General features: G+C 33.4%; 1 protein-coding gene across 1 annotated transcript; it reads left to right on the forward strand.

Moving 5' to 3' along the window:
• Positions 1–460: 460 nt before the first annotated feature.
• LOC125812305 (peroxidase 39-like) lies at positions 461–2,569 on the forward strand. Its single transcript, XM_049491816.1, has 4 exons — positions 461–684; positions 793–984; positions 1,190–1,355; positions 2,166–2,569. Exons 1-4 carry the CDS (start codon positions 472–474, stop codon positions 2,567–2,569), a joined length of 975 nt encoding a protein of 324 aa, XP_049347773.1. The 5' UTR covers positions 461–471.
• The last annotated feature ends 16,969 nt before the right edge of the window (positions 2,570–19,538 follow it).

Here is a 19,538-nt window from a genome sequence, read left to right on the forward strand (position 1 = left end):
TGAAACATGTGAATAAAATAAGAAACGAGCACTCAATCACTATAACAAATAAAGAATTTTACGATAATAATATAATTGACGCTATATTATATTTAGTGACAATAATAATCATAGATATTTATAGCCAACACTCTATATAATTACCACTAAAGGCTTAAGCGACTCTGAATGCAGTGACATTAATTCAATCACCACTAAATATTTTTGCGGCAATAAAACCCATAGTGAATATGTATCTAAAATCTGAACTAGTAACTAAGAAGCAAGTTGTAGTTGATAATTAATATATTAAAAAGTTGTTTAGCTGTTTTCATGTGTTTGGATTAGTACTCGGTCAAGTTAATCACTAGATCTCTCTCTCTATATAGAAGGGCTAAACACTAATTACTTAATTATAAGTGAGAACATTAAGGTATTTGCCTAATTAAGAGTAATTGTAGAGAAAAAAATTTGCAAGAAAGAGTGAAGGAGATGGAAGGAGGAATATTGAAGTTTTTGTTGTTCATTATATTAGTTTTTGTTGCAATAGGACATACCAATGGTCAATTAAGAAAAGGATTTTACAAGTCGAGTTGTCCACAAGCTGAACAAATCGTTCAAAACATCACTTGGAAACGTGTTGCTAGTAATTCTACGTTGCCTGCTAAGTTGTTGAGGATGCATTTTCACGATTGCTTTGTTAGGGTACATATGTATTCTCCATACATAATTTTAATTTTTTTCAATTGTCGTTACATAATTTTATACATCTCGATGGAATAATTATTAACGTATACACAAATTTTCTTTTAGGGTTGTGATGGTTCAGTATTGATAGACTCCACAGCAAACAACAGTGCAGAGAAGGCTGCAATACCAAATTTAAGCCTTGGAGGTTTTGATGTGATTGATGAAATAAAGACTGCACTAGAAAACACTTGTCAAGGGGTCGTATCGTGTGCTGATATTTTGACATTAGCGGCTAGAGACTCCGTTTCTTTCCAAGTAAGTAGTTCGATATAAGTTTAATTAATTTCTATACACTGACAACGTCAAAAAAAATGTTTTAAGTATAATATTCCATAGTAATTAGTATAAAATAGATTACCTACCTACTATAACATGCTATAATATTCCATAGTAATTTTTGAGATTAGTTATCTGTTATCCCTCGTACTAAACGAGCTCATGACATGAACAAAAAATGCAGTTTAAGAAACCAATGTGGGAAGTGGTAACTGGAAGAAGAGATGGAAGGATTTCAAAGTCTTCAGAAGCACTCTCTGAAATCCCATCACCATTTTTCAATTTCACTTCCCTCAAACAGTCTTTTGCCAACAAAAGCCTCACTGTTCATGATCTTGTGGTTTTATCAGGTACTCTAATTTCTCCACTTCTCCTACTTTATGTTAATTATTTGGTTTAATTAATACTAAATATGAATTCAAACATGTAATTTTCTTATAGTAGAAAATTTTACACATTAAGTGTATTTAATTAACTTCTTGTTATATCATTCTATACTATCTGATCAACCAAAGTAGGCTTAGTATGTACAATTACATGTTGTTGTAGTTAAACTCTAAATTTAAATATAGAGTTTAAGTTCTTTGTATCGTTGGTCGTGTAAAATATATTTTGATAGCATTGAATTGGTAATCTTTAATATTCCTTCTGTCCATGTTTGACTTAACACACTCCTTAAAAAACAATAAATAAAATGACAATTTTATTATATAACCCTTAATTATTAGTACACGTCTTCTCATTCGTTATTTGGTTTTCCAAGTTGGACAAGTAAAAATAAACACTTATTTTTAAAATAATAGACAAGTAAATTAAATCAACCGAGGGAGTAAATAGTACGTGACATGTTTTACCGCGTTAGTAATATATACTATTAGTATAAAAAAGAATCATTACACTATCAATGTATACTACAACAAAAATGATCTTTACGCAATTAATTAATGTTAATAGCTTAATTGCCGCTAAATATATATATTTTTAGAGGCAATTAACACTCTTTGTAAATGTCCTAAAAGCCTATAACGATAATAATCCAATGACAAGTAATTAATGTTGATTAAGATTTTAACACTCTTTGTTAAGGTATATTATTTATTGCTGCTAAAAGCCGTTTTTGTCGTAGTTAAACATGACATGAGATTCTTGGGATTTTACAGGGGGACATACAATTGGAGTTGGACATTGTAATCTCTTTAGCAACAGGCTATACAATTTCACAGGAAAAGGAGATTCAGATCCTTCCTTAAATTCAACATATGTAACTTTCTTGAAAACAAAATGTCAAAGCCTTTTAGACAACACAACAACTGTTGAAATGGATCCTGGGAGTTCTTTAACCTTTGACAATAATTATTTCTCTGTCTTAAAACAACAAAAGGGCCTTTTTCAATCAGATGCTGCACTTTTGACTAATAAAGGAGCTAAAAATATTGTTGATGAGATGCTTATTGCTGGAAAATTCTTCACTGAATTTAGCCAATCAATGAAGAGAATGGGAGCTATTGGAGTTTTGATTGGATCTAATGGAGAAATTAGGAAAAAATGCAATGTGGTTAATTAATTAATTAATTCTTAAAACCAAGTCTTGTGTGTGTGTGAGAATTTGGTTGAGCTTTGTTTGTTTCTTTTTATTTAGTTGCACAAGGAGTATAAAAATAGAGAGATAGATGTTGTGGTTCAAGTCCTGAGTATGAAGAAAATTCTGTTGGGAGCGTCACCCCAAATGAGCCATGCAGTGTGCAATCTGGATTTAGTCAAGATTCAACGTGAACTCCTGACACAAGGTGGAAACAAAAAAAATAAATTGTTTTTTGTGTATTGATAAGTGATGTAATGTTTATGATTGATTTAATAAGTAATTTGTTTAATTTATTCCATCCATATGAAAGCATAGTGGACCTTTTGTATTTGTTTTGATTTTTTGCCTTGATTCCTATGTTCTATGAGAAAATTACAAAAATATACTACTTAAGACTTTTATTAACAAAATATCAATATACTTATATTTAATTACAAACTAAGTTTTTAAATTACATACATAACAAAACATTTAATTTTTGTATTTATTTTAATTTTGTTTTACAGATTTTTCTCTCTCATACTATTAGTATTTCGTGCCTTTTATATGGAGTATAATTAGGATATTAATATTTACCAAATATTCTCTCTCCTAAACAGTTTCAAATACGTGCTATTCATTACTTTTATTTTTTTCCCTTTTTTAGGCTTAGTGGACCTTTTGGGGATCATAATTAGTTTATTCCTTTTTTGATAAAGCTATTTTTTTACCAAGAAAGGAGTGTACTTATCAATGTGGAGTTATAGTTTCAAGAAATCTTGAAAATATTTTGGGAAGTCAAAAGGGTTTCTCTTCCATATTCTTCTTCATTTTTCTTAACCTTTAATCTTCTTCACATAAACGATTCACAATCCAACTAACCAAAAAAATTATCTATTTTCGATGGAAAAGACTCCACGTAAAAGTATAATGTGTCTTTTTTGTGGTTGATTATACTATGTATTGTACTAATTATGCTGATTGGGTAATATTTGTAGGGATTGTGGTCTGTATACCTGTGTTTTTGTTGAATATATGTGCCGTGGAGATATGAACATATCTATGTTGGGTGTAAATGCTGAAAATCTTCGATTGAGATTTGGAGCATTACCGTGGGAATATGGAAAGATGAAAATTGATATTGAATCTGTTAGTGAAAATGAAGCTTCTAAGCAAGGTGGTCGGAGGGTCAAGGAGTAAAAAGTGTTATTTCTTAAGACAGAATTTCATGAATGTTTTATGGTTTTGAATCTCTGTTGTTATTTTGGATTGTACTTTAGTTGCGTTTATGATTTTGAGTTCGCTGTTGGATATTGTCTGTATTATGTGATTATGCATTTATTTGGTTGCTTTTTTGGTTAAATTTTGTGATAAATTTATAGTGTGAGTTTGGTTTGTACATGTATGAGTTTGGTATAAATTTAGGTATAAATTGGATTTTATAATTATTGAAAAACTATACAAAATGCTTGTATATGATCGATTGCATTTCTTTCAAAGTTGCAGGTTGGTATACATACCAATGTGTTTATCCCGTTTTGTGTTTTTTTCTTTCATATGCAAACTAATTTTTTTTTTCAACAACGTTTTTTTTTTTATGGTTTCAGTGTTAACCAAGATTGTAGTCATAAGCCATTTATTGAAATATCTAAGTATTTTACCAAAATTTTAACCATTTAATGATCTTAAAAAAAACAGTCAAAGAAATACCAAAGTATTTTACCAATATTTTACCCATTTAATTAACTTAAAAAAAAAGTCAAAGATTACATACCCTTAAACCAATTTTTAAAATTTATGATTTTATCAGGTTACTTCAATAAATGTAGGAACTATTTTTCATATTATTATTTACACCAATTCACATACTTAAAATACACTAAAATATGTACAATATTTTTGTTTATGAAGTTCTAATTATATACCATAGATCGTCAAACTTGTAATTTTTTACACCACCAATTACACCAAATAATTTATTACTGCAGTCATTTTAATATACGTATGTTCATATGTAAGATAATATACCATCATCATTATGACATTTGGTTGTTATATATACCATCATTTATACCAAGTTTTGTACCAGTTGTAACCAAAGTAAACCAATTTTACAGTAATTGAGTGTTAATTATTGTAGCGTCCAAACTAATATACTAACATCTTATACTTTTCAATTTATTGTTTTAGGTTGGTGTATACTCCAAACATTTGTTTTACTATATACACCATTATTATGATCCTTTATTTTTACCATAAATTTGTGCCTATTTACCATAATTTCACCAAGAATTTGGCTTATTTACCATATCAAATCAACAGCAGAATATCATCCAATAAGTTCATTTTTTTTCAATATTTCTGGATATGTGACAACATGTAATCCAAAAGTGTTCATGATATCTATTATATACAACCATTTATAACAACTATGAATTCAAAAATATGAATAAGATAACTCAGAGAAAAGGGAGTTTTGTTTTGGTAGGAAACCTCTATTTATGGGAGATAATATATAGTATATTTGAATAAATTATTGGAGAAATTTATGGGAATCGGGATAAGCATGGCTGATTTGGAATTATTTTTTTTAAATTTAAATTCTACTTTTGAAAAAAAAAAGTATTGCTATATAATTGAAAAAAAAGTATGGCTATGTTGGTGTAAATATAGTTGTTAAGTTGTATAGTTAAAAAATCGGCCCTATTTTATATATCCATACACTTCTATTTGATTAAAATGTATGTGTTATATCGTTAACTAAATTTATGTGACATTTATTTTTGCTGAATTACACGTCATTAGGAGTGAGTGACCAAAAACACAATAATTTGAAGAATTAGAAAAAAAAAATCATAAGAGGGAAAATTAATGACATTGAAAGAAAAAAGGAAAACTAATTTAATAAAGAGTGTGTTTAGTATGAAGGAAAATGTTTTTTTTTTATTTTCTCATGTTCGGTTGGTCAATTTTTTTAATTTTTTTTTAGGAAAATAATGTGATGACCTGCCACATTATCATGCCATTTAGGCGCCACGAAGCATAAAATTGTCCAGTGGAAGGCTTATATATGAAGAAGGCTAGTCCTTGTGGAATATTCTAAAGAAATGTGGGAAATTCCCATGGTAGAACCTAGAATGCCATAGATTTGCATGGAAGATCCTTAGAATATTCTAGGTCTGTAGAGTATTTTAGAGAATGGATTTATTTGTAAATATGAAGGGACTCGTGTAACAATTATTAATTGTATATTAGCTTCTAAATGAGTAGTACGAATGAAGGAACATCTATTTGTAAAATCATGAAGCAAAAATCAATCTAGTTCTCTACACTATAATTCTTTATTACAATCCTCTTGTGTTCCCTACTATTTTCTTAGCGATTACTAGTGTCTTAGGTGATCACTTGACATAGAAAGAGTGTGAGCAATTGGTGCAAGAACGTGAAGAAGTTATCAAGTGCTACACATGCATGTGCTTAGTAAAAGACTAAGGATGTGTTATTCTACATTACCTAGAAATTTACTCTAGATTCACCTATAAGTGAAACAAGTTGCTAACGTGCTCTAACGAAACAGTAACAATAATTAGTAATGAACACAATGTTGTTACGTGAAAAACACCCAACTCAAAAGGTGTAAAAACCACAACCTGTACTCCTACAAGATTTAACTCCAACTTCACTAAATTACTTATCGAGCCTCAACAGTCTTAGATTACAAACTCCGTAACTTAAGGAACTAACTCTAATTCCTAAATTTCAAGTTATGGATTTGGATTACAACTCTTGCAATCCTAGAAACTAACTCTAATTCCTAAACTTCAAGTTATGAATTCAGATTACAACTCTTGCAATCCTAGGAACTAACTCTAAATCCTAAACTTCAACACAAATGTAACACCTCGCTATTTGAAAGAACTAGAAAGACTTGGAATTATAAAGAGTCATTTTTGGAAAGAATGAAAAAAATTTGGAAATTTGTTTAAGTTATATTAAGCTTGAGTTTTGGGTCAACTTAAAATAACCATAACTCCTATATCATGATGAGTTAGGTGTGCTACAAGATACCGTAGAAAAGATCTTTGAATTATCTTTCCAACACTGCCGAGTTTGCTCGATTTTGAATTGGTATGAGGGAGATATGGCCATTCAAAGTTGGGCTGTCTAGATAAGGAAAGTCAAAACCGGATTTTAGAAGGGTATTATGGCCTTGTTATTACCCCATTAATTAAATTCGATTTTGGTAATTAAGTAGGGGTCTAAACTGAATTGGTTCAGTTTACGCTTTGCAAAATTAAGTTAGGGTTTTGAGAGAAGAGAAAACAAAGAGGAGAAAGGAGGAGAAGAAGCAAGGATTCGTCACGTTCTTGAAGCTAAGCTTGTGAATTTGATCCCTATGAGGTATGTGAGATCACATAGCATTGGGTTAGTTCAGCCACTCGCCAATCAAGATTCAATTCAGCGAATTTATGTTCTAGAAAGTATAGAAATTGAGTTCTTGATGGATTTCTTTGAAGTGTCTATTGGGTTCTTGATTGTTGAAGTTGTTGAGAAGTTCTTGATTTAAATTCATGAAACTAGATGTCGTTTTGAGTAGATTCTTGCATATTTTGGTTATGTAGTCGAATCTAAGTGTTTGGGAAAAGAACTAATCGAATCTAGAGGGTTTAGAGTTGAAAAACGAGCAAGAAAATTCGTCAAAAATCTAGGAATAGGTCTAGGGCACCGCGCCACTCAGAGCGTCCCAAGATAGAGTCTGAAGTTAGGGCTCTGGGGCACCACGCCAGCCAGTTCGCCCCAACCTAGACTCAGAAGTTTTGCCTCTGGCTCACCACACCATTCAGAGCGCCAAAGTCGCCAGGCCTTCTACCTTTTCCCACTTCTTTCCGTTTGAGTTCCCTTGCAATGTACCTAAGTTTTCTAATCGATTTCTACACTCTAAGGTACGTCTAAACATCATGAAATCATCCATAAACATGAGATCATGAACCTTGAATCCATAATTCAATTCAAGAAAAGTTAAGAGTTAAGTCAAAAGAAGTCCATAGAGTTTTTCAAAAGTCTTTTACAAATGTTTTAACTTTGTTTTAAGGCTTGAGTTTTGAGTTGAGTAAAGAGTAAGAGTAAAGTTCATTTTCTTCAAAAGATTATACGGGAACTAAGTATTCCCACGAGTTAAAATATTTTCACATTTAAACAAAAAAGGAAACACCAATTTCCAAGAGAGCTTTTAAGCTAGCTTTGAGTAATTACCTCAAATCATAGAAAGAGTTTTGTTTTTAAAACATATGAGCTGAGTATATTTTGGGAGTAGTATTGAACACCGATATGGGGACGAGTTCATAATAACTCAAATCTCCATAAACCATGTAGCCATCGTAGGTAGAAAGGGTCATACTTTTTAGATGACACCTTGATGCTTTTTAGCATAGACTAGTGGATCCACTTAGTTGAGGTGTTCTATATCCCGGCAAGTTATAAGACAGTTCTGGCAGCGTGGGTAAGACGTTGTATCATCACATTAGCTCATAGTGATGGTTGTCAGTTAGAGAAACTCTCACATAATTATATTACTTTATTATTTGAGTAAATTGAGTTGTTATTACTATTTTAAATGCTTTATATAAACTACACCTCTACTGTTGTTTTATTTTGCATTTAAGTTGAGTATCCATGCATTGAGTAAAACTAAGGTAAGTGTTCTTTTCAGATTCATTTCAAGCTTATGTCGTGTTTAGTTTTCCCCTCGCATGCTCGTACATTCAATGTACTGACGCTATTTGGCATGTATCATTTTATGATGCACACACAGGTAAGCAGGATCATCACCCACCACCTCGTTGATCCAGTTTAGCACTCAGAGTCAGTTGGTGAGCTTCCTTGCTTTTCAGAGGATTCCCTTTTTATTGCTTTGATTAGTTAATTCATTAGGATGTCGTGGGTCTTGTCCCGACGTCCATCTCAGTTGTTAGAGGCTTCATAGACAGTTAGTTAGTTTATTTTGTCATTATCTTGTTATTGGCTTATTTTCAGATTTGAGTTGCCACTTTGGCTAAGTCAAATGTTTATTTCTAAAACATTTTGAGTTTAGTTTGAGACAATTGAGTTATCTTGCATTTAAATTCTCCTCTTAATGCTTATAGTCTTCCGCTGAGAGCCTAGCCAGGCTAAGAGTTCTCTTGGGGCCAGCAATGGTTCTCGAGTGCCAGTCCCGCCCAGGGTGTAGGCTCGGGGCGTGATAAACTTTGTATCAAAGCACAGAGTTCAAGAGTCCTAGGGAGTCTATGAAGCGGTATCTATAGAGTCCTAGTTATCGGTGTGAAGTGTGTGTCACGACTTGAGAGCATCCCCAAGTCGTAACATGCGTATTCTACCTCTCGGAGGTCTCATACAAGCCCTTAGCATTCATCACATTAGATATGTAAAATAGTGCAGAATTAAAAACTCTTTAAATAAAATCCCATAAGACTCAAAGGTCACTTTTAAAAACATCATTCAAAAGTACACAAGCGGAATACTAAGTCTCTTAGCCATCTTAGACATAAACGTGAAAACATACTAGGGACACGGCCCTTTACAATCAAAAGAAGTCTATTAAGTCTATTACAAGAACCTTATCATAAAACTAGAATAGAAAAGTCTTGTCCTCGACATATGAGGACATACCACAAGATCTTGGAAGAACTTCAAGTTCCAAGCTTACTATAGAACCCGCTCACTTTCCGGAACCTACAACTTGTAGAAAATAGAGAAATATGGAATTAGCACAATTAAGTACTAAGTATGATGACCATGCAAGAAAACGTGCACCACGGACATTTACAAGGAATAAAAATGCTTTTAAGACCTTCTTTAACAAACCTTTACAACCACAAGCATAAACCCACATTTCAAGTCACCATTCACAAATAAGACCATATTCACATCACTTACAACTCAATTAACACAAACGTATAATACTTAAACAAGATATCAAAGTAATTCCTTCCTTACCATCTAAGTCTCTATCTCAAGTCACCCTAAGCCACACTTAAGTGAATAATGAAGTGACCGCCCATACAACCTCTTCATATACACGTAAGTGTTCCTAAGAGTTACCATAGACAAGGATTTTTTTTTTCATTACATTATAACATACTAAGTCAACATTCTTTATAAAACCATTTAAGAGACACGCAAGCATATAGGGGTCAATCACATAATAGCCCTAAGGCTTAGGGAACTCACTTTAGCATCTTTTAAGCCTACTCGTGCCATGTGTAGATAGCATCCCATACTACTACCCACACGTTGTAGAACCTATCCACTACTAGAGTGCACATCCCATATGATGGAAATAGGCCTTAACAGACATAGACCACAGTAGCAAGGTATGAAATCCAGAGTCTATCCTACTCCGTAGAGGTTGTTCTACTTGCCAAGGGTAGAACTAAAAGCAACCCATGTTGGCACATGATTTAAGAGATGTCCAATGATGTTCATTGTGCCTAATATCATGCTCAACTAGGCCACCATCCTAACCACATCCACTCGGTGCTTAGCCTTGGTTTCCATAGAGTTTTCAATCACATATGTACTAGAGAGGGTTCCTTTTCTAGTTCAACCAACTCATAGTACCTCTTCCCAAGAAAGGCCCCATTTCTTAGTCATAGCCAATCTAGGTTCATAGGGATAGCTCATTTGACTTTCTTAGATAAGGATTCTCATGCCATTCCGGCTCCATCCATCTCTAAGTCTATCATTTCACTCAAGAAGGGAACATCACCCTAAGGCCCATCCTTCAAGGTTATACATTTACTTAGGAAAACTAGACTCATGAAAAGGCACTATACTTAAGTCTACCAATTCAAGTCTTGGCCTAAAATTCCTCTTTTAGCATTTATAGGAAGAGCTCAATTACTAAGTCATAGCCCAACCAAACATTCATATATAAAATCAAGCTTTCATGACATAAGACAAGATACTCAAGTCTAGCATATGAGCTACAATCATCTTACAAAGACTCATCATAGTCCATCATCACCACATATCATCATTTCAAGAGAAACATGCTTTCTCATTAGCATACTAACACTTTATACAATATCACATTAATACCATTAGAACATCTTCACATTATATGTCACGCCCCGAGCCTACACCCTGGATGTGGCCGGCATTCGAAGACCATTGCTGGTCCCCAAGCGAACCCTCATCCTGGCTGACTCCAAGCGGAAGACTAACTTAAGCATACAAGAGCTTAAAACTGAATAAGAGTTTATAAACTCAACTTTACAAATCTTTAACTCAAAAGAAAACTCTGTCTAATATAATATATATACAACTCGCCCTAAAAGGCAACTTTAGTCTTCAAAACATTTAACAAAATAAATGAAGAAACTTCTGAAACTCTATTGTCTATCTATAAAGCCTCTAACTGATAAAGATGGAAGCCGGGACAAGACCCACGACCTCTTAACAACCGATACAACTGAAAGGTAAATGAAATCCTCCAGAAGCAAAGAGGCTTGTCATAGCTAACTGGAACTCCCGGATGTATCAACGAATCTCCTGTTGATGATCCTGAATACCTGTGTCTGCATCATAAAAAGATGCAGGCCAAATGGCTCAGTACGTGGAATGTACGAGTATGTAAGCTGGAAAGCTAAACAACATAGGCTAGAAGAAAAGTTGGAATAAACTGAATAACTTACCTCTTTTCAAACTTTCTCAACTCAAGGAATACTCAAAACTACTCAAACTTACTCAAATCAGAAGATAGATACTGGACTCAGAGACAGATACTCAACTCAAAGATATATACTCAACTCAAAGATAGATACTCAACTCAAGATAGATACTCAACTCAAGATATATACTCAACTCAAAGATATATACTTAACTCAAGATATATACTTAACTCAAAGCTACTTAACTCAAGGATACTCGACTCTTGAATAACTGAACTCAACCTGACTGACTTCTTTCAATATAAGGCAATTTAAAACAAGTGCGATATAAAGAAAGACTGTTTAAAACATGCTATAAACTCTGTGTGTATACAAGGATACAATAAGCCTGAGATGTATATAGAAATACAATTGAACTGATGTATATAAAATACAATAATTTCTGTGTATAAAAATACAATAACTGCTGTGGGAGTTTCTCTAACCGACAACCATCACATAAGAGCTATAGTGATGATACAGCGATCGACCTCACGCTGCCAGAGCATCTTATACCCGGCCAAAGGTATAAGACCTGAACTGCCTAATGGATCCACTAGTCTAATATGAAAAGGATTCATCTAAAGAGTATGATCCTTTTCTACCCATGGTGGCTAACATGGTTCTATGGGGGCTGTGGGTTCTTTGAACGCTCCCCCAATTCGGTGCTCGATACTACTCCCAAAAATGTACTGGCTCTTATGTTTTTAAAACATATTTATTCCTGCTGATATGAGATAATTACTCAAAAACTAGCCCGAAGGCTTTTTTGGAAATCTCAGTTTCCAACCTTGTTTAAATGTAAAAATATTTCTTTAAAACTTCTTTGGGAATACATAGTTCCCTAATAACTTTGAGAAATGAACTCAACTCTAAACTCTTTACTTTACTTGAACTCTTGGCTTGATGTGAAACTCTTAACTTAACATGAAACTCTTAACTTTTGACTTGACTTGAAACTCTTGACTCAACTTGAAACTCTTAACTTAGAACTCTTCATTCTTTACTTAACTTGAGCCTTAAAATGAAGTTAAAACGATCAATGAAGACTCTTGGAAAACCTTAAAGACTTGTTTTGACTTACTTACTTCTATACTTGACTTCACTTGACTTTGAAACTAACTTCACTTGACTTTGAAACTAACTTCACTTGACTTGGAAACTAACTTCACTTGACTTGGAATCTAACTTCACTTAACTCTCCTTGAATTGGAATTATGGATTCAAGGGTAGTGATTTGTGTTTGGAAGGACCCCATGATGTTAGGAATAATTTAGGACAGCTAGACTTAAGAAAAATTTTGAAATTTAATTCTGAAAACAGAACAGATTCTGTTCACAGAGGGAACACAGCTGCAACGCAGACTTGCTTCAGGCAAGCTGCCCAACTTTTCTCCTTCATGTTGCCAACTCTAAACTCTCTTAACCTCAAAGGTTCTTTTCCCAAACACTTGGGGTCATAAACCCCTCAACATACAGTGGATTCCACTAAAAAACGCAACCAGATCCTGTCCCAAATCAGCAAGAACTTCAACAACACAACCAACAACTTCAACAACCAAAATACATCTTTTCTTGGAATTAAAAACAAGTTGGTGTGTGGGGGTATGAACCAACCAACACTAAGGATCATAAAATCCCTCAATATACAATAGATTTCAGCTCAAGAACACAACCAAATCATGTCCCACAACCAACAATAACTTCCACAACACAACTAACAACATCAACAACAACTAACAACTTCAACAACAACTAACAACTTCAACAACTTCAACAACAAATCCAATCTTTTCTCAAATCATAAAATGATCTTGGTGTGTGGGGGAAAGGATCAACCCACACTAAAGAACTCACATACCTGATTAGGGATCACCCCCGACGAAAATCCACGACGATCCTTAGCTTCTTCTTCTCTTTCTCCTCTTCTTTTCCTCTTCTTTCTCTCTTATCTTCCAAGCCCTAACTCTCACTCTTACTCTCACTCTTTAAAATGGGACAAAAATGATCCAAACATCAGTCTAACACCTCAATATAACCCAAAGAAAAGATTAGGGAAAAGACCAAAATACCCTTAAAAATTTTCGGACTAAACAAACTGCACTGTGCGACTGTGCCAACAGCCCAAATTCCAAAGGGTATAACTCACTCATACGAACTCGGAATCAAGCAAACTTGGTGGCGTTGGAAATATCATTCCAAGGGCTTTCCAGACATAACTGGAAATTTGCCTAAATCACTCTGAGCTAGGATTTACGACTGCTCAAAGTTGACCAAAAACTCACTTTTTTTCCATAGCCAAATTTTCCAGATTCTTTCCAAAATGACTATTTCCAATTCAACTCTTCTTGGAACTCAATGTGCTACATCTAGGGATCTTAACTTAACACTCAAGAAATTTTATTCCTCGGTAAAATTTCACTCCACATGAAGGACGGCTCGAGTCTTAGTTCGAAAAAATTCTCTGGGGTGTTACATTATAGCTTCACACAAACTTTACATATAGCTTTATATGTGTATAATAATACAACACTATAATAGCACTCATATAATGCCCTTCATAGCCTCAATTTACAATAATACGATATTCTAATATTATACAACAACTTCACCAATGCCTTCATGGCTACAATTCACAATAATACCACACAAGAATACGATATAACACTTCCACCAAAGGTGGATTCAACCTACCAACAACAATCAATTTAATAAAGAGAGTTCAAGCTTTCTTACCATAATCCAAAGCCATAGCCAAAATCACCAAAATCCAAACAATCACCAATATTTCACCCATAAGGCTTACCACCCTTATTAACAATTAATCATGAATAAACATTAAACAACCCAAGAGATATCAATACAATTCACTTTACACCTAATTCCATCAACTTTGAATTTATAGAAAAAGACCCACTTCATAAGCAAATTTAGGAGTTTAGGGAAATCATGGGTTCTTCAAGGAATTCCATATGAAATCATCTTAAAAACATTAATCAAACATTAATTCATCAATATAATGGCTTAGAAAACATTTTTCCAATGAACCCATGCTTAGATTAGAATTTGAGATTTTTGTTCTTTGAAACATTTTTTTTTTTGAAACTCTTTTGATTGGACTCCTTGAAAGAAAGATTGATCAAGGATAAAGGGTCACCATACCTCTAAGTTGAAAACCCACGAAAATTGAAGAAGAAAGAACTCGAAATCTTCAACCCTAGCTCCAACTTGACCTTGACCTTCAATGGTTTCCAGAGAGAACCCTTTTTTTTGAAAGATGAATTAGAACAATACCTTTTTAAAAGTTTTAATACCATATATAGTTATTAGAAATAAAATAAAATATACCCACTTCTTAATTTAACTAAAATTAATATTTACGAAAACGCCCCTTGCCTACATGGACCTACCAAATAAAACTAAGGCAAAGTCCAATTTTTTTTAAGAAAATTTCATAACTCCAATTTATGCTTAAACTTTAAAAATTCATACGTTAGGCTCTAGTTTCACCTATCTATTTTTAGGGTCGCTATATCTGGTTTGATTCATAAGCTTCTTCTATAGCTTCGTAATCCTTGTTTATCTTCTGCGCAGATCAATCCTCACGATCTGGGCTCTGATACCATGTTAATTTTCTTCTTCTAAAATAGTATGATATTCATGTTGAGAGCATTTGAGATTGAAAGAGAAAAGAAGATATTTTCATACATCTGAAATGTGAATTACACGTGGTTTTATAAAGCTAGCTACAATGTGAATTACACGTGCTTTTATAAAACTTGCTACAGTGAAGTTAGTTATAACTAACTACTATCAACTAACTAACTACGCCTCTAGCCATCGTGGGTAGAAATGGTCATACTTTTTAGATGAGACCTTGATGCTTTTTAGCATAGACTAGTGGATCCACTTAGTTGAGGTGTTCTATATCCCGGTACGTTATAGGATAGTTCTGGCAACGTGGGCGAGACGTTGTATCATCACATTAGCTCATAGTAATGGTTGTCGGTTAGAGAAACTCCTACAGAATTCTATTACTTTATTATATGAGTAAATTGAGTTGTTATTACTGTTTTAAATATTTTATATAAACAGCACCTCCACTGTTGTTTTATTTTGCATTTGAGTTGAGTATCCACGAGTTGAGTAAAACTAAGGTAAGTGTTCTTTTCATATTCATTTCAAGCTTATGTCGTGTTTAGTTTTCCCCTCGCATGTTCGTACATTCAATGTACTGACGCCATTTGGCCTGAATCATTTTATGGTGCAGACACAGGTAACCATGATCAGCACCCAGCGCCTCGTTGATCCAGTTGAGCACTCAGAGTCAGTTGTTGAGCCTCCTTGCTTTTTGGAGGATTCCTTTTTAATTGCTTTGATTAGTTAGTTAATTAGGATGTCGTGGGTCTTGTCCCAACGTCCATCTCAGTTGTTAGAGGCTTCATAGACAGTTAGGTAGTTCATTTTGTCATTATCTTGTTATTGACTTATGTTCAGATTTGAGTTGCCACTTTGGCTAAGTTAAATGCTTATTTCTAAAACATTCTGAGTTTAGTTTGAGACAGTTGAGTTATCTTGCATTTGAATTATCTTCTTAATGCTTAAAGTCTTCAGCTGAGAGTCTAGCCAAGCCAAGGGTTCACTTAGGGCAAGCAATGGTTCTCGAGTGCCAGTCTCGCCCAGGGTGTAGGCTCGGGGCATGACAACAAACCTCCCAAGGTATATGTTCCCAACTCTTCGAGTTGCCCACAACTTGAAGACAACACTCTTAATTCAGTTTATAACTCACTGAACTAAGATTACATCAAGATTCAATTTCAAAGAAAAAGTTCTAATACATAAACTCTGCAGAAGGACCTGATTTTTTGATGTGATCCTTTAATCCGCTGGTAGCACTTGCGAAGTCAATTTCTCAATTGCCTTTTTTGCTATATAAGTGCACAAGTATTCTGGATGATTTCATCTCTATTTAAGCATAATTTCTTCATAGAGTTATTCTTCACTTCAAATTCCTAATTGATTTGAACTCTCTTTACTTAGAGTTCTACTTCAAGTGAAACTCCTTGCTGAGTTCTACTTCAAGTGAAACTCGTTGCTTCTTTAGACTCCTTCAAATCAAATTCATTGATTTTTTTGTGTTGTAGTCAAACTCCGACTCTTTAATTGAGCACTCACGTGAAGAGTTCTACTTCAAGTGAGACTCTCTCTTTTACTCAAACTCTTTACCTCTTTCTTCTAGGGGTTTACAAAACCAAATCGAAAACCGAACCAAACTGCAAATCGGGCCAAATCGAAAAAAATCCGACTAGTGGTTTGGTTTGTCTTGGTTTGGTATTGAAAAAAAACCTAACTATATCTGGGGTTGTTTGGTTTTAACTAAAAAAAACCACCCCGAGACCAAACCAACCCGACATTATATATATAATTTTAAAATTTTATTTTATATAAAAATATTTACTTTGATATAATTTTAAAATATTTCTTGTACTTTTTCATAGTTTTTATCTTTATAATATATTATTTCAAGTTTGAAACTTAGAATTCTGAATGGTCCGATAAAGATTATAGTCGACAGATGTTGGTAATTATAATAAAGTTTAAATCAAAATCAAATTAATATTAATGCAAAAAGAAAATCAATTCAACACTAAGAATGACAATAATATTGAATATTTGTTCTTTAGTTTTACATTGGTTTAGATAATTAAAATACATAATCTAACTTTAATTTCCTTTAATATTTAGTTATGTAACTAATACTTTTTGAACTTAGTTTAGCTTGATTTAGTACTTTAAAATTATGATCATTTTACTTATGACTTGTTAATTTGCAATATTTGTTTTACGCGATTTCATTATTATTATTTTTGTTGGATATTTTCGTGTCATTAATCATATAATATTTTGTGTTATTTTTTTAAGAAACATCTTAGATAGTTGTATTTTGGTAGGACTAAAGAAATATTTGAAGTACAACTAAATTATATGTTTGTATGAATACTTTACCGAAAAAACCCGAAACAACCCGAAAACCCGAGGTTGAAAAACCCGAGTTTTATTGGATTGGTTTATAAATTTAAAAATTCGACACAAATGATTTGGTTTGATATTTGAAAAACCCGAACCGACCCAGCCATGTAGACCCCTACTTTCTGCAAATCAAACTCATTCTTTTGTTCTTTGTGATTCATCACTTCTTTGTTTCCTTGAGTTTTATCATGAAATTAACATTATCGATTTCTTGATATCTGCACTCTTATCTTTATTCATTTTTAAAAAAATTCCAAATTCAACTATTCATGACAGTGTAACTTTAAAGGATGTTGACTGACGTGATTAATCTTTCTTTGTCAATCATCAAAACTACATAAACTCCAACAGAATATGACAATAAGCACCTTAAAAATAAAAAATAACTTCTCTAATAATAATAAAAAAACAAATGGTATTATTTATCTTTTCCAATGTTCAGAACCTTACAACCACCAAAACCTCACACTCAAACCCCCTCCACCCTAAACTAAACCCCCTCCACTATCACTTCACATATATTTTTTTTAAATTTCCACCCGCACCACACCAAACATCCCTGCCCCCCTCCCCCGAAAAAATTAAACCTCAGCAATACTCTATCTCCCGTAGGTATTAAGAAAACACTAGCGAAAAGTGATACCATTATGATCAAGTCTAAACTGATCAGAAAGTATTTTCGGAGTTGAACATAAGAGAGGAAGGATTTGGAGAGAGAGTGAGCTAATTTGGAGTGAAAGAGTAAATTAGTGCTATAATTACGTGGATAGTGATTTATTTTGGACTATTTTTAAGGAATGATCTAACTAAGTGTATCTGACTCCAAATTTGGTTCATAATTAATAAATAGTGGGATATTGTAATTGTTTGAAATCTAAGATTGGTTTAGTCGATATAGTACATATGTATATTTAATATATAGTAATAATCTTTCACTATTTTTCACTAGTATAAATTTAATTCTCACACTCTTTAACCTTCATATTTTCTTAACCTTTCGTATGCTTACGTGAACACGATAAATAGAATAAAAACTCATATATATGGTTGTAGATCACCCGACAAAATTGGTAAACAATGAACAAAATAACCAAATTTTCAATCTTTTCAATATTTGCCTAATATTGGTGCAAAGGGCTCTTATCAAGCGGACAAAAGCTACTATCATCCATTAGTAGACTTTTATTTTAAAAGTTAATTTGGGCATGAGGTCCATTTTATTAACGCCTTAAAAAGACCAATAATTCAAGCATACAAATAAAGTCACTTGATCTGCCCAAACCAGCCCATCAGGTTATACATACAATACCCTATACAGTAGGGTTTCCTAATTAGTTCACTTAGCTCTTTCGACTTTTCCATCTTCTCCATTTCCTTCTCTCTGACCGCCGCTTGAATATGTTCACGATGGTGTTCTTCCACGCTAAGTTCTTGATTCTTCTTCTTTGGATAATCAACATCTTTCATGACCAACGTTCTTTGTATATTGTGACTTGCAGCTTCCAAAAGGTTTGTTTTCCTTTCCCTTATTTTTGTCCCCTAATCTCCTCTTTCTAGCTGAACAATATTTTCTTGCAGGTGTACTCTCTGGTGTAGGTTGATGCCGAGCTTGATAGAGAGTGTAAGCCTTGCATTTGAGCTTTGTAGATCTGTGTAAGTACTGCTCAAACTCTATCTTTTCCATCCTTCTTTATGCAACTAACACCTTGTGTTTTCCAGATGAGGTCGAGTAGGAGTAAACCAGTTGGCTCTCGTACTTTTTCGTCCCGATTTCTCCGCTGGATGCACGCTTTGGATTCAGAGATGACTCTTTAACTCTCGACTTTTGTTGGTCCCTATATCACTTTTTGCTGGCTGTCATAGCTTAGGAGTAGTTCCTGTGCAGTTTTTTTCCTCCAAAAATAGATAAATCTTCCCCGTATATAATATAGTTGTGGAACGCTGTGGCTTTAGTGTTGTAACTAAGCATGTTGACAATTGTTATTGTTGTATATTCTCTTTGTTTTGATCCTAACTGATGGGACCTCATGTTTATCAATGTTAAGAATCTTTTTTCCTAAACTTGGAAGTTGATGAAAGTAATGAAATACCATCTTATGCTCTGTATTAATTGTCATATTTTCTATGAAATCTGCTAACTGATTTGCTTCTCTAAAAATATGCCAAATATGTACATTTATTTGCTGCATTATTTCCTGAATGTCTTCCACTTTCTCAACGATCTCCCATGGAATT

Source organism: Solanum verrucosum, unplaced genomic scaffold, assembly GCF_900185275.1.
Source record: "Solanum verrucosum unplaced genomic scaffold, falcon-dt-bn FXZP01000115.1, whole genome shotgun sequence".
NCBI lineage: Eukaryota > Viridiplantae > Streptophyta > Magnoliopsida > Solanales > Solanaceae > Solanum > Solanum verrucosum.